Source organism: Etheostoma cragini, chromosome 5 (assembly GCF_013103735.1).
Source record: "Etheostoma cragini isolate CJK2018 chromosome 5, CSU_Ecrag_1.0, whole genome shotgun sequence".
NCBI classification, from domain to species: domain Eukaryota; kingdom Metazoa; phylum Chordata; class Actinopteri; order Perciformes; family Percidae; genus Etheostoma; species Etheostoma cragini.
Genome location: NC_048411.1, coordinates 16,851,879 through 16,872,421, shown reverse-complemented (window position 1 = coordinate 16,872,421; position 20,543 = coordinate 16,851,879). Strand labels below are relative to the sequence as shown.

At 36.8% G+C, this 20,543-nt stretch overlaps 1 protein-coding gene and 2 long non-coding RNA genes across 7 annotated transcripts in view; 1 reads left to right on the top strand and 2 right to left on the bottom strand.

The window, feature by feature from the left end:
• Positions 1-12,412, top strand: part of LOC117944906 — a 28,598-nt gene extending 16,186 nt beyond the window's left edge. The window contains exons 3-4 of the long non-coding RNA XR_004656691.1: positions 4,244-4,254; positions 12,402-12,412. This is a non-coding gene — a long non-coding RNA (uncharacterized LOC117944906). The remainder of the gene's footprint in view (positions 1-4,243; positions 4,255-12,401) is intronic.
• The window catches only part of LOC117944865 (endophilin-B2-like), a 21,678-nt gene extending 1,652 nt beyond the window's left edge, over positions 1-20,026 (bottom strand). For 2 of the 5 annotated variants that reach the window (XM_034872073.1, XM_034872074.1), the window contains exons 1-11: positions 19,753-20,026; positions 19,003-19,144; positions 18,222-18,233; positions 13,891-14,019; positions 6,644-6,777; positions 6,129-6,221; positions 5,996-6,007; positions 4,530-4,592; positions 2,112-2,135; positions 1,260-1,349; positions 705-805 (exon numbers count right to left, since the gene is read on the bottom strand). In XM_034872073.1, coding sequence (XP_034727964.1) covers positions 705-805; positions 1,260-1,349; positions 2,112-2,135; positions 4,530-4,592; positions 5,996-6,007; positions 6,129-6,221; positions 6,644-6,777; positions 13,891-14,019; positions 18,222-18,233; positions 19,003-19,144; positions 19,753-19,815 — 863 coding nt within the window. In that variant the 5' untranslated portion in view covers positions 19,816-20,026. The remainder of the gene's footprint in view (positions 1-704; positions 806-1,259; positions 1,350-2,111; positions 2,136-4,529; positions 4,593-5,995; positions 6,008-6,128; positions 6,222-6,643; positions 6,778-13,890; positions 14,020-18,221; positions 18,234-19,002; positions 19,145-19,752) is intronic. The other 3 variants (XM_034872077.1, XM_034872076.1, XM_034872078.1) reach the window with 3 other exon arrangements.
• Positions 7,121-11,647, bottom strand: LOC117944901. The gene is made up of 3 exons (XR_004656686.1): positions 11,529-11,647; positions 8,760-8,765; positions 7,121-7,135 (listed from the first exon to the last, which is right to left on the bottom strand). It is a non-coding gene; the product is annotated as an uncharacterized LOC117944901 (long non-coding RNA).
• Positions 20,027-20,543: the final 517 nt, after the last annotated feature.

The following is a 20,543-nucleotide window of genomic DNA, read 5'->3' as shown; positions in this document are numbered from 1 at the left end:
CCCTGATCATTAGGTACCGTATGATCATTAAAGCAAATAAATTACAAAATGTTTTTTCCTTGATGAAGCATATTCAATATAATTAAAAGTGAAATTAGGCATATATTAAGATATATAAAAAATGAAAATAATAACATTGTACAGTAATAATGCTGTGCTACTTTAGACAGACATTAAAGAGGTTCTGTCCCGCATCACGGCTCAGCTTTGGGTTGTTTACAGTTTGTTCACTGTACACACTGCTCAGTTACCCCAACGTGGACATCCTGACTGAAGATAACTGCAATCCCCAGTAATGCTCCATCTTTGTGCATTGTTGGCAGGGCTGGGCAATATTTGGATGGTACAATATCAATCGATACTGATATATAAGGCTAAATATTTACGTTAATTTGGGATATTCTATCATTGACCTTAGTTGCCATGGAGCGGCATTGCACTTGTTGTAACCAGCTTTTCCATTCTTCTTTGTCACATCAACTGTGACTCCCTGATCTTTAGGGTTACAACACTATTGTTTGGCCCACTGTTTAGCTCTCTGTTGTTTCATTGACCTCTAGATGCCTTGCTTCGTCTGTCAAAGCACTTTGTAAACTCAGTTTTTAAAGGTGCTATATAAATATGAAGAATGTATGAAGATACAAGGCTACCCCTGTTAGACCCAGTGCAATCACACCATCCACCCACAATATCTCCTGTCTCACCTGGCCAGCTCTTTCTGGAGTTCTTGCATGTGGAAATGACACTGCTTATAGTAAGCTGCTTGGGCCTCCACAAACTCATGCAGGCAGCGCAAGTGGTTTACCTGCAGAAAAGCAACACAATAGTCCCTCTTAAAGAAACACAGATTCAAATTCCATGAAGAAGTACTCAGATCCTTTACTTACGTACATTACGAACTGTACATTTTATATCATTTCATAGGATTATTATTACTGATGCATTACTATGTGAGTAACCTTTTACAGTTGTAGTTGGTCATGGTGGCGCTAATTTGAACTTTTCTATATATTGTTAGGTAGAGGTTGACTAATTTCAGTGCGCTCTGGCACAACAAACTTTAGATTATGTTTTACTTTATAAAAGGAATCTTCAACGCATTATTCTAGTGATAGGGTTAGAAAATATGGGCTGGGAACTGCTGATTATACAGAAAGGCTGGCATGTGATATTCATGTAATATCTGATCCGTATTAGATTTTTCTTTTTCTCCCCACTGTGTGTGTGTGTGTGTGTGTGTGTGTATGTGGCTGACCTACATGTGTACTACTGATGCCCTCTAAAAGCAGTCGTGTAACCTCTGCTTGGCGGTCAAACTCTGTTTGGGCCACTCGGAGCTCGTGTTCAGCCTGAAACAATAAAAATAAGAGTATTAGAATTTCACTCCGCAGAATTCCCAGAAGACACACGTAACATGTACTCTATATCAAGGAGCATTCATCAGGGAAGACCTTAGTTGTTTTGCTACTGAACTGTTTGCACACTGTACTGTTCTATGTGCAGTAGAGGGGTAAGAGTAAAAGTTGATAGGTTAGGAGTTGGATTCATAGGGTGGGACTCAAGGCCTCATATACTTCAAACAAAGAGCTGGGCAGATTGTCTACCACTTTATGAAACCCCCTTAGCAATTAGCTTATGTAATCAATCCCCAATTAAAATTCAATGTGTCTGGAAAAGGAATAGGTACTGATACTAAAACCATGACTTCCATACCAGTTCCTAAACGATACTTTTTGATATAAATTTATTAAACCATTATAACAAAAGAAATTTAAACATAACACTTTACGGCACAAATTACTTACTATTAATTCCAGCTCCTACTACATGAGCCCTTTCTCTGTGCCCTTTCTAGGTAGAAGCATGCTGCGTGCTGACTGGCTCACTGACGCTGATGAGATCTATTCCTTAATTTTTGAATTTGGGTATTGAATGACGAGGCATTATTCACATCAATTGCCTATTGGTGTGGCCAATTAAACAAGTATAAGCACTTCTACTATTAGACAACAGATGGTATGATGTAGTTCATTTGAAGAAAATACCAAGGGCTAAATCCTGGAGATCAGAAAGTGGGACAAAGTTCAAACCCACAACATTGACGTACTTACTTTTTCCACTTCCTCACTCCAGAGCTGAGAGGTCACAGCATACAACATAAGAAGAGAGAAATGAGTTATAACAAGGATATTTCAAAAGACCTCTGACTAGTGTGATGTACAACAAGTGTTTCACTACAATACAATTCCATATGTGAATCTTTTGTAATGTTTGAATTCTTATCTGTTCTAGCTCTGTTAAGGCACCATTTCTTTTGGCTGATGTCTAGGGGTTTAAGTTTTTACCTTTCTGCAATAATGTGTAAGTGTACCAAGGACCCTGTGACAACAATGTTGTGTGTCGGGTGCATGCAACCAAGCACACTTCTGACCACACCCAGCCACACCCATTACTGATTCTGGGTGTGGTCAGAGCTGAAACAGAATTGAAACATTTGACAGTCACTGCCTTTCAGGCTGGCGTTAAGTTCTTCTAATGTGCAATTTTTCAGTAATAATTAAAAAATGGTTTTCCAACCCAATGTAAGGTTATATAAGGTTTAAGGTAATATAAGGTTTAGGTTCAGCACCCGAGAAGTTTCGGCAGCATCTAAGCCAAATTAATGCAACTTAGACTTTTCTTAGATCTAATGATTGTTTTTTTTAGTTTTTTAACAAGTTTTGTCTTCAAGCTAGTGTTATTTATTTGTTTATTTATTTATTATCTGCTCTAGCTTTTCCAACGTCTTAGACACAAATTTGGTAATTACGGTCCAAAATGAAACGCAAAACTACCACAAAGAGATGCCCAACGATCACAGAAACGCAAAACAACCCCAAAGACACCAACAATAACCAAAAAGAGACAACACAGAGACACAAAAAGCCACAAAGCCACAAAGAGGAAATTGCTTTTTTTCCAAATTGTTGAGGGAGAAAGCCTGAACCCCTCGCCAAATATGCACATGTAAGTTCCCTCAAAGCCAGGAAAAACACTGAAAAAAGTTTTAAGAGGGATTGCTTAACAGCAAATAAGATTAATCAATCTGCCGAAAAACTAAAATTACAACAAAAGGCAGCAAAGAGTTGGATTTTCTAGTTTAAGGAGATGCAAGATGTGGTTTAAAACAATAAAAGCCTTAAAACAATAAAAAAAAGTACAGAGATTAAGACAAGTTAATGAACAACATACTTCTGGACGGTTACTCACTGTCCTATCAATGGAATGCCAAGCTGTGTCATTATAGCATAAAATCACACATGACACAGAGGGCAGGAATGCAACCCTGTGTTCTCCATTCTTCCCAGACAGAAACCCCTCCTGACCAATAAGGGCCCGTTAACAATAACAAAGTCCAGATTCAAAGCTACTTACAATACGTGACTGGTGTAATAACCAGCCCTGTCCTACTCAATGACCTCAGTTTAGAAACGTCAAAGTTCTGTACTCAACAATCAAAACATTAATATAGTAGTACACAATAGCTCCAAAGATTAAACAATTAAATGTCAATTATTAAATCAATCGCTAACTAATTTGATAATTGATTAATTTGAATCAAACAAAAATGTTATGGTTCCAGATTCCTAAATGTGAATATGTTCTAGTTCTCTCCCCTGTGACAGTGAACGGAATATCTGAGTTGTGGACAAAACAAGACATTTGAGGACGTCATCTTTTGACATTTTAGAGACCAAACAACTAGGGCTGCACCATGAAAATATCTAATTGCAATTATTTTGACTGATATGGTTCATGATATTGGACGGAATTATACTTTATGTATCATTATTCTAATTTCTATTGAAAAATATATGTAAAATTAAAAAAAAAAGATTTTTGCGAGGATCTGCCAAAAAACAAAGATTGTTTTCTTTAGTCTGTAGGTTGGGATTTTGTAGGTTGGTACGTCTCTGCAGCACCAGAGTACTCATTCAGAACGGTGGGGACATATTTAGCTTTTAAGAAATATTGTTAAATAAAGAAATATTGTTTAATATTGTTAATTGCAATTTGGATACTGCAATGGTCAATATTGCGATTTCGATAAAATTGCAATTAATTATGCAACCCTACAAACAACTAATCCATTTTTAAAAAAATAAAAAAATTAACAGATTAATCAACAGTGAACATTAGTTGCAGCTCTACAATAAACAACTATTTGCTATGTTAAGGTAAAGTTCAGTAATGGCCTCCTGAGCAGAGAATGAAGTCACACTCCCTCTGTGTGTGTGTATGTGTGTGTTTAAATCAAGCTTCTCTGTTCTTTGTTTTGATAGCCGGGCCGGCCACACGTGCGTAGCACTGTATGCAAGTGCCTTGCGTGTCAGTATCAAACGCAGAGGGTCGTGACAAAACATAAGTATTTGTGAGAACCCCCAACCCCCTCAGTATTTCAAGTACAGCCCGTTTAAGTTTAAAAGCACTGTGTCTGAGTGCTCATTATTTTAAGGGATGATTTAATATGTGAGGCATGCTTGTCTTACCGCAGAGGCACTGGCAGAAAGCACATAGTTGCGGGGTCTGGTCTCCTGAAAATCTGGAGCCGTCTACGGAAACAGAGGTTATTAGAATTGAGGCAACTGTGTATTTAGTATAAACATGGCAACCGTACTTTAACACACACTAGAAATGCCAGAAATGCAGACAAAAACAATCAGAAAGCACAACAGAAATTAAACCATGATCTGGATGAGTTTCACTTTAAAGCTTCACCACAGCACAGTGAAATGGTCAATCTCTGCATTAGTATCATTATATTAATACAGTAGGTAATACATCAATATGATATTAATGTATTCAGTCATGTGGCCACTTCTAATAGAGGCTTCTACAGACAGAATAAAAAGTATTAAAACATGACCTTTAGCTTATTGTTTTTCTCCTTAATTTAAAATTGTCAAATACAAGCTTTTCAATTCATTCTTAATTTAAAAGGTTAACTATGTGTCCAGAATTATTTACGCAAATTGAAAAGATGGGATAGGTTTGTAGTTACTGCCTGACAGCACACTTTTAGATTAGGTGTGTCTAAAGTCCTTATAGAAAGGTGCAAAGAGGTGATGCAATGCAAACATCCTCTCCCGCACCACTAAAACTAGTTACCTGACAAATCCACTAGGATTTGTCAGCTTTGAGGATCCAAGCTTTGAGTGTAGTCAGCAGTTAATCATCATGCACATGCTAACATGCATATCTGTTGAAAAAGTCTGACACTGTCAGTCAACAAAAGGTGTGACTTTGTTCTCATCATACAACAAGTTCTGAGTCAGACTTTTTTTATCCTGGTTAACAGTTAAAAGCAAACTTCAAGAGAAGCAGAAGGGGTTTCGTTGGCACAAACATTCCTAGAACATAGTGAAATGGGGAAGTTACTATCAATTAGGACATTTTATTTTAGACACACAACAATTTTAGAAAGTATAAGCTGATGCAACTGGCTGCTGGTTCTTAGAATAAACACATACTGAATGTAGTAATGTTAGATGTCCAATCATTGTAGCACATAATCCTGTGATTAAAACAATTTGTGTCATTTGTCTTGTGTTTAGTCCAAAACATGACCATGAATCTCCACTGTCGTGCGTCTGTCCACTAAGGCCTGTCAAAACCCAATGGTGCAATAGTAGAGGAAGGGATCCCGTGATTCTAGAGCATAAGAACTCAAATGTTAAGGTAATTTAAACTGAGAAAAGTCAAGGTGTATTGGTTTTAACTCTTTGCTCTATATTGGTTTTGTGTGGGCCTTTCTTCTGCGCCATGTGTCCAAATGATTTTTGTCTTGTTTTTTCAGTCCATTGCTTTGCTTTATAAAAAAATCTTTATCAATGAATAATAGTTTCTTGTCTTATTAACAGAATGGCACAAAATGAACTCAAAGCAAGTTAGACAGGAAAAACAACCCAACCTGTGCATCATACTGAAAGTTTAAATAATTATATTTAATACTCACTTCACCATCGCACTGCAAGGGTTATGAATACACAGAGAGTTAGTTATGATTAATGCCAAAATCCGCAACTTTTGTTATTACATTGGGGGTGGGGGAATTGTGCTGCGGGTTGGGAAGCCAAAAAAGGACTCACCGCAGCCTTAGCCTCAGCCACCTTGGCCTTCTTCACACGTGTTTTACAGGCATCCAGGTCCAAGCGAAGATTCTCCAGAAGGCGCCGTTCTTTCTGCAAGCAAACGACAAAATCAAGAAGCAACTGAGCCCAGCAGTGAGGAAGATCAGATCAGATTCAGATCCTTTACTTAAAGGAGAATTCCGGTCGATTTCACGTCGTAGTGCTGTCAGTAGCGAGACAAATGAAAACAACCGGTGCAGTCTACACCAAGTTATCCTCCTGATAGATTTTGCAGCCAACAGGCTTAAACAGGCAGAGTGCACAATGCCTTCTTCATGTATGCCTTGGACAAACTATGATCAGTTTTGATCACAAAACTGACTTGACTAAGAGACTGCTCCAACAGATCTGTCTGCAGGACAGTCAGCATGATCCAACTTTGTACAAAATTAAATGAAAGCTTAAACTTAAACATTAGCCGGAATACTAGTTAATAATATAACAATAGAACAGATGTAGTGTTTCAGACTCACTGAAATGGTCCTCCAGTCTCCTTCCAGAAAGTTCCTGAGGGGGGTAAGAAAGCTGATGGCGGACGTCTGGAAGAACTCCCGCTCTGCTGCTCCTAATCTTCTCTCACAATCCCCAACCTCCATCAAGGTACTCCCTGCAAGAAGATTAGATTATATCAAGATTAGATCAATTCACAATCAACTCATTATTTTAAATTCTACTGTCTTCCCAGGTCTTAAAACGTCTTCCGCAAGTACAGTATAGTTGTAGCTACTCTAGCGTACGCAACTGCACTGGAGTATACTCAACACAAGAGTCTACTCTACATTCTACTTGTAGAAAATCTGGAGAAATGAAGAAGAATCGCATTTCCTCCTACACATTTCCTGGTTCTCCTTCTCAATAAACAACATGAAATCAAGGTGGCGTTAACTTTTCCTGCTACACGGGAAAAGACAGGAACCATGCTCCAGTGGCTCTTTGCAATCCACACTGCATGAAAAATAAAACTACTAAATATTGAACTAATAAACTAACAAATACTTCTGCATAAAATCTACACTGTTGCTACGTACGTAGGTATGTGGAGACACGGATCTACGCTGGACCCTACGCCGTAACCTGTTGTGTACTACTTGAAAAATGTAAGCACACGTCGTGGCGACGTATGTCGCTCAGCCGTGGGTTGGTAGCGTTGCATTCCCCCCTACTCATTTCCTGGTTCTCCTCCTCAATAAGCAACATGAAATCAAGGAAAGGGTTAACTTTTCCTGCTACAGATTTCCCAGTGTGGTCAGAAAACACAGGGGAGACACTTTGTTTCTCTGACAATGACTCTAGCGTCACTACTCGCACCGTAGCCAATCGCCGTCACTCTCTCACTTTCTCCCTCACCCTATCACCCACTCCCCACACATAAACAGGTATAAACTTCAGGCCACTACATCGAAAGCTCTGCGTGAAGCCTCCACACAACCATAAATCCCGCTTTAGTGTGGCATAACAACGGCACACAGAGAACCCAGCTATGAAGGTAAATATGGTGCAAAATGTGAGAGCGCGTAGATGTGATATGTGAGCACTTGTAGAATATAATTTGAGAGCTTGCAAAAAAAAAAAAAAACTAGAACACAATCTTTATTTTAGCTACATCAGCAATTTTATTTGTGTCAAAAAAGAAAATTTGCTCTCAAAAATCCCCATCACATGCACATTACTTCCAATGAGTCAACAGTTGTACAACTCTACACTTGTCAGTGAATACACAAAAATGATGATTCATAAGTGTCAAGAGTTCTTCAGCGAGTTCAAAAACAAAAGGCGTGGCCATTGTTGTCAAACAGAATCTCCCACTTAAAGTGCACGTCCTCTTGGTTAGATGATACAGGCAGGATTGTGATCTCCAACAGAATTTAGTGCCAGAAAAATTCAATTTATGTCAGCTTTCGCACCCTGTGTTTTTGATGGCAATTTCAATAATACGCTCACCAATCAAATTTTGGAGTTAACAGACTTTTTATTGTTGGTGCAGATTTTAATGATTTTCTTTTTGCATCCCCTCAATTATTTCATTCAATTGATAAACCTGTGCATGTGATTGGTCCCTTGTGTCTGTCTGTGTGTGTGTGTGTGTGTCTGTTTATGTGTTAGTTTGTGTCTGTTTCTGTTGTTTTGTCTCCCTCCCAGCTTTCCTCCGGTTTGTTTTGTTAATTTTTGAATATAAAAGAAAATGAAAACAATTTGTCAAAAAAAAATGTCAAGAGTCATGTACTGTGATTTTATTTTTAAATAGGGAGAGATGAGGGAGTGAACAAGATTATGAATCCCTTTGCTATGTTCCAAATATACTGTAACAAACAATAAGTTGAGCATAAACGTCTCCGGCATGTTTGTAGGGAGCGCCATCTACAACGTCCCCTCTACAACAAATCTACACTACAAAAAGACAGACATATGCAACCCTCTTTATCAGTTTTATAATGTTCACATCCCTAATCACTATAACAATACCTCTGTCTGCTACACCAGCAGCACCACCCCTTCCTAAAGATTATAAATCTGTTTTAAAGTAATGACAAAGAAAGGTATAACTACCTGGCTTTATCTTTTCTGTATCTTAATTACCTGTAATTTCACAAACGTCTTATGTATGCTATAGAAAAGACTGACTAATAAACTCTTTTGAATGAAATAGTCAATCAAGTAAGTAAAACATTAAAAGTAGAGGCCTTACAAAAACTATGTAAAAATAGTGTTCTTTTTCTGTTAGTCTCCTTTGATGTTATAGGTCATTTAAGATCATTGCATGAAAAATGACAGAGCTTTAGAAACATTAAGAAGTTACTTATAGTCACTTTAAGTAGTGTTTTGAGAGAGAAAACAATCTCCACTTTATTGCTTTCTTGTTGCAAATATTGACTCATTTTGAACATATTAGCAACACACTCCAAAAAAGCTGGGAAGTTGAGGAATGCTCTAAAAATACCTGTTTGGACCATGAACAGGTAATTTGGAAAGGTGAAGTTCCCCTCTTTGTGAACAACTGCATGAGCAGATAGTCAAACCGTTTAACAACGTACAATTGCAAGGAATTTAGGGATTTCATCATCTACATTCCCCAATATCATCAAAAGCTCCAGAGAATCTGGAGAAATCTCTGCATCAAGCATCAAGGCCGAAAGCCGACATTGAACGCCAGTCCATCTGGTGCCACTGCGTTAAAAACTGACACTGTTATGTAAAGGATATGACCATGTGGGCTTAGAAACACTTCAGTACACTACATGTGCAAGTTAAAACTCTACAATGCCAAGTCAAAGCCATATATCAACAAAGCTGCCCGCTTCTCTGGGCCCAAGCTCATCTGAAATGGACTGATGCAAAGTGGAAAAGTGTGCTGCTGTCGGATGAGTTGACATTTCAAATTTATTTGGGGAAAAGTGGACGTCATGTCCTTTGGCACATACGGGTTTTGGAGCAACATAAACTACCACCTAATTGAAGTCTTTCTCAGCGACGTCCCTGCTCATTTCAGCAAGACAATGCCAAGCCGCATTCTGTCCCTGTTACAACAGTGTGGCTTTATAGTAAAATAGCGCTGGTACTAGACTGGCCTGCCTGCAGCCCAGACCTATCACCCATTTAAAGTGTGTGACGCATTAGGAAGCACAAAATAAAACAACAAAGACCCCAAACTGTTGAGCAACTGAAGTTGCACATCAAGCAAGCACGGGAAAGAATAACAGCTAAAAAGTGTTAACAATTAGTGTCCTCAGTTCCCTAAACGCTTATTGAATGCTGTTAAAAGGAAAAGTAATGTAACACAGTGTTCAACATGCCCGTCCCCACTGTTTTGGAACTTGTTGCAGGCATCAAATTCAAAATGAGTGAAGATTTGCAAAAAAAAACAAAAGTTTATCAGTTTGAACATTAAATATCTTGTCTTTGTGGTTTATTCACTTGAATATAGGTTGATAACGATTTGAAAACTATTCCGTTTTTATTTACGTTTTACACAACGTCCCAGCTTCATTAGAATTGTGTATCCTTTTTATTTAAATTAATAGAACATTATTGGGGATACAAAAGTAATTAAGCACTTTTAATTGGTATATTATAGATCAAACACATTGACTGAAATTGCCAACAACCTAAGAACATTCTTTTACTTTTTCACTTCACCATTTCCAACTTGCTCTAGAAGCCTATGTGTACTTCTGGTCTTCTGAATTATTTGTGAAGTGGGTGTGTGTTTTCACTGCATTTTCCATTTATATAAACATCTGTTTATGTGTAGGAATTGTTGATGAGGACTGACTGGAAAGTGCGTAACGTGCAGGATTTGTTTAGCTTCGAGGGGCAGCCGCTTTGGCGCTGGTTATTTTACTTGGGCACTGGCTAAAACCTCTTAGGGTGGCGCCAAAATGTTCTGTGTGCAGAAAAATTAAAACCTGCGGTCAAGGCAACCCAAACATATTTTGTGTTATATCTGAAGGCAGCTTGTTCAGTGTGAAGGAGCATAGAAAACATGATAACCAGGCAAGATTAATAAATATCTTTATTTCCTGCTATGCTGTCTATTGATTTAATTTAATAGTTCTAGTTTGCACAGTCTACTGACACAAAAGAGTGTATTTACCCACATAAGGAGTTCCCAATTAATACTTCTGATTAATAATTTACACAACTCCTCAAAAGAAAGGTTGACTTCTAGACTTTAGACATTGTCTTCATGGCTAGATTTGACAGTAGAGGAGGTAAATGGGGGAATATTTGGTGTGTAATTTTGGTAAACAGGAATTTTGTAACTCTGCATCAAACTTGGTGGCAGTGATGACTCTTACATTGCAGGGGGAAAGGCAAACAGTTTCAGCACTTATAAAATGAGTTGGTTGCACATTAAATTGCACTTTATTATTTGCGTTCGTAGTGATGGATGACTGTTAACGGTTGTGTGGGAGTTGATTCATTGACCTGACAGATAAAGTATGTCTGTATAAACCAGGGAGACGAGGACAGTGTTCAAAATTAGTAGCATTTACTAGCCAAATGCTCTTAAAATATGTAAGTGGTTGATAGATTTGCTTTACTCACTAGCAAACAAACAATGGCAATCAACTGAGTGGTTGGTTAAATTTGAACATTTCCTAGTCATTTGGCTGGTGGACAAAAAAACTTCATTTTGAACCCCGGGTAAAGATGAGAGAAGTTACAACGGTCAGGGATTTTTACTACCAGTAAATAACACTTTTCACTCATTCTACAGTATGTAGGATGGACCAATTATCGGTGCTGGCTTATTAACAGGCCGTTAACCGATAAAGTCAATAAATTAAAACATGTCCTACTTTGGCTCAGCTACAGCTCTGTATGTCCCTCCGCTTTGTTTCACAGTTTCACTCTGACTTAAAAAGGTGCTGTAGATAGGATTGTTAAGATCCAGGATTTAGCCAAAGAATTTGAACATCGACAACTTCTCAGTCCCTCCCCCCTTTCTGCTAAAGCCAAAATCGTCTCCTTAGCCTCTTCCCCAACAAGGGAGAATGAATGCATGTGCCTAACTTGTGATTGATACAGTTTGACACCCCCCCTTGGCCCTTGGCGTGGATTTTTTTTTTTTTTTTAATTACCTGCTTCATGTAGTTTGTATTTTAATGTAAATACATATTGGTTGTATTTAAATGCTTAAATTCTGCTTTTTGGCTTTTCCTGTTTCCTTTATTGTGTTACATAACTTTTTGTGCATGTTATAGGTTTACAAAGTGAAAAAGCAATGTGCAACAAAAACATATGGTGTTTTCTGAAAATTAAACTATGTAAACCTATTCTGACTTAACCTCTACATACAATTAAGAACCTGAAAATGAGCATAATATGAGCACTTTACCTACTACTAATAATTGGCATTGGCCTTAAAAACCCTGTATCGGTTGATCCCTAGTATGTAGAGAAAAATGATCAGAAGAGAATATGACCCAGATCAACATAATGTGCCCTTTTGTTAATTTCTTTGATCAAAGCATCTTTAACATTCCAGCCCCACCGGGATACAAACCTAATGTATCCCTCTCAGACAGACAACAGGGATAGGACAATAAATCCTAGCCTAAAGTTGGTTAAGTTCTCCACATCAGTATCAGTTGCCATTTATATTGTTCCTCAACATAAACTGCACTTTTTTGTTGAAACTATTGTAGACAGATGTTGAATCAGCTGGTCATTTTGGAAGCTGTAGTTTGTGCTGTTGTTGAATCCAATGCATGATACTGAAATACTGAGTTTCTAACATTTATCTTTAGTCTTAACATCATTGATAAATATGGGGTGGACAAAATATTAGAAAAACATGAAGTGCCAAGAGGAAACTTAAGAAAAATTATATATATCTCAAATCCAGACATCAATAGGCTAATCAAATTTACCATAACTACAAGAAATAAAAAGGTACTATCCGCCGCATAGTTTGCCATCTTCTAACCAGGTAAACAAATGGCTGAAAAATTCTAATTTTGGTAAAACATTTTGATAAAAGCTGTAAGACCCAATTTCCAAGAGATGCTAACTAGAGCTCGACCGATAAAGGACTTTTAAGGCCGATACGATACAAATATTTGGTTATTTAAAAACCAATATGCCGATAGATTTCTTTTTTTTAAATCCAGAAAAACTTTACAAAACATAAACTGATTTCTCTAAATTTAGTTATTTATACTCATTTGGGAGTTCTCACTAAAATAATATATTATTTTGTTTTATTGTTTTAACAGAACAGAGGAACATCCAAATATATTAAAGTGCTAATAAATGTATAAAAATACAAACTTAAGATATGAAACTTAAAGTCATTAGAACAAAAACACATTAACAAAAACAAAGTGGTTGACAGTCTGTTTTATTTTTTTAAATATTAATTTATCAGAATAATTTATTTGTCATTATAAATTATTCTGATTAATATTTGTTTTTTAAATCCTGTTGTCTTGAGATCAAATTTGACCCGTTTTCAAAGTTTCTATAGCAGAATTTTGGGTTTTCTTTCAACCAAATTGCCCAGAAGTAACACAGACGGTTCCATGAAACACTCTTCACAAGTCAAATTAAGGATCACTTCACTATTGTCATTTTTTTATAGCATTATTATGACTTATATTTGACAGTCCGGGATTATCCATCATCCACTGATCTTAAATATTAAGTCAAAATAAATCATACTTTCTGCTTTTTTAAACATAGAAAGGAGATGTAAGTTCATATAGGCTAGATGAGGTTTATTGACCATCAATTCCAAAAAGGAGTGTAAAAATATTGTTAATAAGTAGCTGTTAGTGTACACTGTATAGTATATACTGTATTGTGGGGAAAAAGCGCGGACATTGAAAAATGCTTCAAAAACATTGAAGAGTTTTGTTTTTATTTTAAAAGGGACAAAAACATCAGTGTTAAAAAAAAAAAAATTTACTTTTCAATGTTGACCCAGAAAGTCAACACAAGGGTTAAGAAAAGCCAGAAGAGGCAGTATTAGGTGACCTTTCAACTTGTTAGGTGAATATTCCTATGTAAGAATGGGGTCACAATGTACAGATTAGATTTACATCAACATTATCCCCAAATAATAGGACCCAGACCACTTTCAGACACATTTCAGAATTCATTCCAACTGAAATGTGTTCTGGATGCATTTGCACCTAGTTTTTTCTTGATCCAGATCAAATGCTTGTACAGGCTGGGAAAAGAGTTATAAAGAGTTTTTAAGTGGATGCATACTTACCATAAGGAGTTCCAGGGCCAAATTCCTTTGCCGCATCTTGCATATATTGACCTAGCAGCTCTCCATTGGTAATTCTGCATGGTGCCTTCCTGTCCAACTTTTCATAGAGAAACTCTTCAATTCTGGCACCTAAAGAGAAAATCAAGAGCTACATTTATGGCATAGCTGGGAAAGAAAGAAGTACTTGAAACTTTTAGTTAATTTACCCCTCATACTGATTAAATAAAAACTACTTCATTTACTACCCCTCAGTGGTGTATGATGTATTAGAACCCATCTCTGCTCTATGAAACTTTTTCTTTGTTTTGATGTTCTAGCTTTATTTATTTACTTTTTATTTATTATTAACAGATGTGTAGTTGAGTCTGAGCCACTGTCATGAGTGGCAGGGTGGCAGGTAAACATAACATACTGAAACAGAGATGAAAGGAGGGCACATCATGGACTACTATTCACCAGACCAACATGTTTACATGAACATGACTCTATAAACTGGTGAAAGTTTATATGTAAGCTTTTTTTTTTAAACTCTCAGAAAACTGCAGGTCCACTGCAACTCTGTTCTTTTAAATCAATGTAGATTATTTTTCTTTTTGATGCTGCTATTTTAAAGTTATTTTACATTTCTTACATTGCATTGAAACTTTAATTATTGTATTCCATATCTTGTTAATTCTATTTTAGCTGCTTTTATATGGTCTTTAACAAATTGTTTTATATGGCTCTTTGATATTTTATGTAAAGCCCTTTGAATTGCCTTGTTGCTGAGATGTGCTATAAAGCTGGCTTGGCTATTTTGATGTTTTTCAGCCCCCTTGTGGCAAAACATCACTAAATTTATTAGAAAAAGCGATTAAACAATATAAAAACACCTTTACAATGCTAATTTTGCAGGATTACCTTTTTAATGGTGTTAAATTACTGATGCCAAGTGTAATTATGCATTTCTATACTGTTCTGAGAAGAAGAAAAAGACATCCAATAGTTTCCTGAGAATTGTAGTGGGGGAAAAGAGCAAGAATTGCACAAAATGGAAATACTCAAGTTAGCTTGAAGTAATAAAAATCTGTGATTCATTCTCACAGTTTTGCACAAACAAAACTCGAAGATGTATCCAGCTGTATATTGATATATTACAAATGTTTATTTTCGCTTAAATTATGCTTAGAATATGCATTGTATGTAACTGCACGAAAGGGAAAACTTTACTTTGAGTCATTGCAGGTTTACACAGTGTGATAAGAAAATTAAAATCATTTTTGGTTGCTGTGTTTATGTAATCAGAATAAGAGATTAATCTGTATCCAACAGCAGAATCTGTCTGTAAAGAGTAATTGTAAATAATAACTTATATACAGAAAACAGGGGACAAAATAACATGATTACAGTCCTTTACAAAACCAATGGTTTGACTAACTGCTTCTTTTGACAATGGTTACAAGAAGACTCATAATAAATGGCACATTATAGACTGCTTCACAAACTACCACAAAAGTAATGAAATACTTCTGACACTCAACAGAGACGTATTGTCAAGCCTCTGTCATTTTGTACTCTAAATTAGAAAAGAAACACCCCATACACTATAGCACGTGTCAAACTCAAGGCCCCTGGCAGATTCAGGTCATGCCCATATATCAATTTAGGTAGCAAATGCAACCTAAATGCGACATCAAAGCAGAATATGGCAGATTTAGTGACTTTGAGACTCTGAAATTCCCACAGAAGCAGAGAGTTTCGATATTCAGGCTGTAAAACAGGTTGTTGTAACAAATGTCATTGTTTTGCTAAATTTTATAATTAATAAGGAACTTTTTTGCTGACTTTTGTAGGGCTTTATGTCAACATAAAGTGAAAAAATGTCCGGGAAAAAAAGAAAAGGCTAACACTGGTACATTTACATAAATGATGATGAATATGCGCGGTCCTTATGCATAAATAAATGACATGAAATAGGACTTCATATAAAAAAATATAATATGTACATAATTACTTTAAAACATTATACAAACTATTACAAAAGTAATTCCTCTCAATCACTTATGACCACATGTAGATGTGTAAACCACTAACTGATAAGTGTGCAGGTTGTGCAGCCCATTTTTTTACTCCCAGGTAACACAGACAGTGTTACGTCTTAGGTCTGAACTCGCCCAAAATCTGGCAATGTGGCACCTCCACGTTTTTTTGTGCTTTTATTTTTTTTTAAATGTTAGAACCTAACCGCTGTGAAACAATCAATAAATAATGATTTACTCCTGAACTTCCTGAGGTGATTCTCTCTCTCTTTATTGAGCCCATCAGGGCCTTACTTAAAACGCTACATATTATACCTTTAACTCAACAGAATATATTCTACTTTAAATACTGATTAAAGGGTCATTACTGAGACTTAAAATGATAATATAAAATATTCAGTAAGCAGCTAATGGCTTTCATAAAGTCAAATTGTACTTGTGGAAAACTGTCTGTATGTATGACAAGACAAACATGCAAGAAAACTCACCCCAAAAAGTCAAATATGGTTTCACATTCTCTAACAACACAGACATCACTATACACTATGACAGATTGTGACATGTAGCAGGAGTGAAGAGCATAACAGTTCAACTAGGTGATGTTAGAAAAATATGAACAATTGACAAGTGTGAACTGTGTAAATGGTAAAAATGCTGGGAGCCAAATTCTCAGAAAACTGAAATCCTGTTCTATTTCTGGAATACTTTCTGTTCCATCAGATATTTTTGTTCATTGAATTTCTCTTTGAGGGTTTCATTGATCATGCTTTCTGAAAAGGTGAAATATGATAGAGTGGAGTGTTTCTGCCCATATTCTGAGCTAAACTGCTGTACCAAGTGATGGACTTTAAACACCTTTAATATTTAGAAAAACTAAGAGTCCCGTCATTTACTTTGCCAAGACATCTAGATCAACTCGTGGCTGATTTGGAGCCATAACAGGCAGAACACATCAAATAAGTCTAAACGAGATGAGCAAAGCATCAACAGCCCTTGACCAGTGGCTACACAAAAAAAGTAAAGATCTTCACACCTTCACATGACTTTGCACTACACGTTGTTGCTTACTAGTGCTGTAATGACATTTTTATTTATGTCACTTTGGAGTAACGTGTTAGGCTGATCTACTCACTACATACTCAGAAGTCTTTTCACTGGAAACAGGTAACAAAACCCATCAGCATCCCGTGAGGAGCTACAGGCGGGGTTTAGGTGTGTGTGACGGCCACGACCGTTATTTCAAAAACATGAGTGGTGGATATAATAAACATATGGTTCATCCAATCACCTGCCAAGTACTTTTTTGAAAGTGCCCGGCCCTCCTCTTAACAGTTTCCATTGACAGCTTCTCAGATAGTTCTGTTAGCAAACCATCTGGCGCTTCAGAATTTCATAACTTCATGTAATATTAAGAAGTGACTACACTATAACATATTTAAAAAATATATACATCTTTTGCTAATTAAGATTTAAGGACAAAAAAAAATCCACTGAATTTCAACATTTAGTTATTTTGGAACAACTGAACCATACTGTTATGTTTATTTTTGAAGATATCTGTGTCTATGAGGGTTGTCCAATATGGGTCAGCTTAGAGGGCCACTGTCTCCTGAATGGTTGTTCATTTGGTAAATCAAATCACGTTGTAACACTTTCTCATATAGGTCATCATGTAGGAAATAAATAAAAAATGATCAAATTGGAAGGGGTGACGTCAGAAAGTGATTGATTTCCAAAGGAGTGCCCCAGAGGTTTTATTTTATATTTTTTGGCAGTTTTGGCAGTGATTATTCTCGGTACCACTTACTGAAAACATTGATTGCGCTAGATTTAAACTTATTATTTGATTTAAGCCTGCCACCTGGGAGTTAGAAAGAATGAGGAGTACTTCCACTGTATAATTCGGCCTGGATTTAACAATGACAACTGATAACAAGAGCTGAAATCTGACGAGCAAAACCAGGAGTAGATACTCTTATTTTTGAATATGGACAGAATACCCAAATATCATGCTTCAGCTTCATGGCCTCATGTTAGAAATAATATACAGTCAGGCAGAGGCCAGTCAAACAAAGGCATTTGGCATTAATTATCAATAACCCATATACAGCCTGTGCCAACTTACAATAACCTGTCCCAGAACAGGATTCATCCTGATAGTTGATTTTGCAGCGGACTTAAATCTTAATACAAAAGAATCATGTGCTGATTTGGTCCCATTCATTTTTTATGAACTACTTCTCTGTACTCAAAATTCAGATGCATAAAAGGTTTCCACAGCACGGCACTAAAATAGGGAGGCGGAATACTTACCGGTGTGATCAACTGTAGCATGGAGAATCAAAAAGTCACATGTTAGAGCTCCCTATACTCCAGTAAGTCATTTCATATCACTATAAAAGTAATAGGTATTTGACCTTTATGAATTAAAGTTTCATTACAAATATGCTGATGCCAGATTCTTACACAATGGTTTATAAGTGTACTGACTGACATTTGGTGTGAGGTGCCTATTCCGAAAAACTTACTTATTTTGCATGTTTGAGTCTTTTAACTACACTTTTATTTTCCCTGTATTTTTTTGCACTTGCAAGCTGGCCTCATTTTACAAAAGGAAATCTGTGGTGTACCACTGGTGCCGCTACAGAGCAATAATTGTATGGCTAAGTGCCCGTTTTGTTTGTACTGTGCATGAGCATGTGCATGAGAACGCACATAAATGGATCCACACAATGCACACACAATGCACAATTTTGAATATTCCCAAAATATATATATATATATATATATATATATATATATATATATATATATATATATATATATATATATATATATATATATATATATATATATATATATATATATATATATAACAAGATGGCAAATAACTGATAATGTATCTCTTTTTAAAAAGAATAAAAAGATAAACTAGGCTAAGAGTACATTATAAATGAGCTAACTGTTCCTTTGTGTTGCTTTCAGCATCAGTTCTAAAACATCAGCCTAGCAGTTATTCTGCTTGAAGATAATATGTACTCTCTGGAATATGTGTCCCACCTCTAATGATACGATTGCTATATTGATAACATACTTGGATTGGGCTGCAGCAGGACCTCAGTCTGTCTATAAATTTTCTCAGTCCAGTGTTTGGTGCAGTCAGCACGGCTCATCAGGTTCTCGAAGTGAGCATCCAACTCAGTCTTCTCCGCCTGGCCCAACTTCTCCTCTGTGAACTAAGGCCACACACACACACACACACACCTGAGACACAACTCTTCTCTTTTTGGTTTTAATCAATTATTATGAAAATCTAGAGCATCAACCATGAGTAGCATCAACGCGACATCATGACGTCATGGCCTTGCTTAACTCAGTATTTTTGTCCCCTCTCCCCATTATCTAACTCGTCCAGATTATTATAAATTAACGTTAAATTGGTCACAATTTCCTTACTGACTGAGTCCATCTGGTTAATTACACTGGCGACTGGCACGATAGCTTGGCCTAAACATTCGTTACATTACCAGGATAGCCGTAGTGGCTAACAACACTGCCATTAATACCATTTGGAAAGAGCTTTCCTACGTGCGCTCTAACTATTGCCACGGCATAGGCTACCTTTTAGCTGAATATCTAGTCATTGTATCTACTTCCTATGCTAATACTCATGGCGTCACGTAAGCTCGGCAAGGCATTGCTCTACTTTAACGCTACACACCTTTAAATTACTACAAAGCACTGTAACGGTAGTCAGTAACGTCAGTAGCCTACAGCTGGCTGTCAAAATGGAAGGAATAGCGTTTGAGCCGAACAACAGTAGTTTGCACGAGGATTTCATTACCTGGACAGCTCGCGTGAAGAACACTCCTGCACCGCTCGCAAATCTCTTCACGTTGAAATCCATTATTGTGTTGTTACTGCTAGATAGTGGTGTTAAACTCGAAGCAGCAGACTATGGACGAGCAGACTACTCGACAACAGCGACTGGATGTTATGGCACAGCCGCCAGGGGCAACAGTCACGTGAACACCATGGAGGCCTCGAACGCATCGATTTCTTTAACTGTCTCTGGTATCAATCAGCAGTTCACGGCCATTCTATTATCTTAATCTTGTCCACCGATTCATTCCTCAGGCCATACACACAACGATATGTTATTTCAGGCGGTAATATTAAAAACTTCCACCCCTATACAAACACAATTTGACCAGTAGAGAGCACGTACACAAATTTTTTGGGTTAATCTGAGTTTTGTAAGTAGCATAAAGGTTTGATTTAAATTCACTCAAAAACTATTGGACTTATAAAATCTAAGTAAGATAAACAGCATAGCAAGAGTATCTGTTTGTTTTAAGGGTGATATCAATTTAGCTTAAAACAACTGTTGTGCTTGATTTCGGTTTTTCAACTGTATTAGTGAAAATACTTAAAACAAGAATCTATCAATAGAACGATTTTCACAACTAAGAAAATTCACTTCTTCAATTCAGTTTACAAACCAAACCGTTACACCCCCACACCAGTAGGGGGGCTTCTGCTTCTGAGGTGACCGACTCCGAGTATCGGCCACTTGAGGCCGTTTTAATCTAATTTATCGGGAAGAAGGGAGAATGTGTGTGTGTGTGTGTGTGT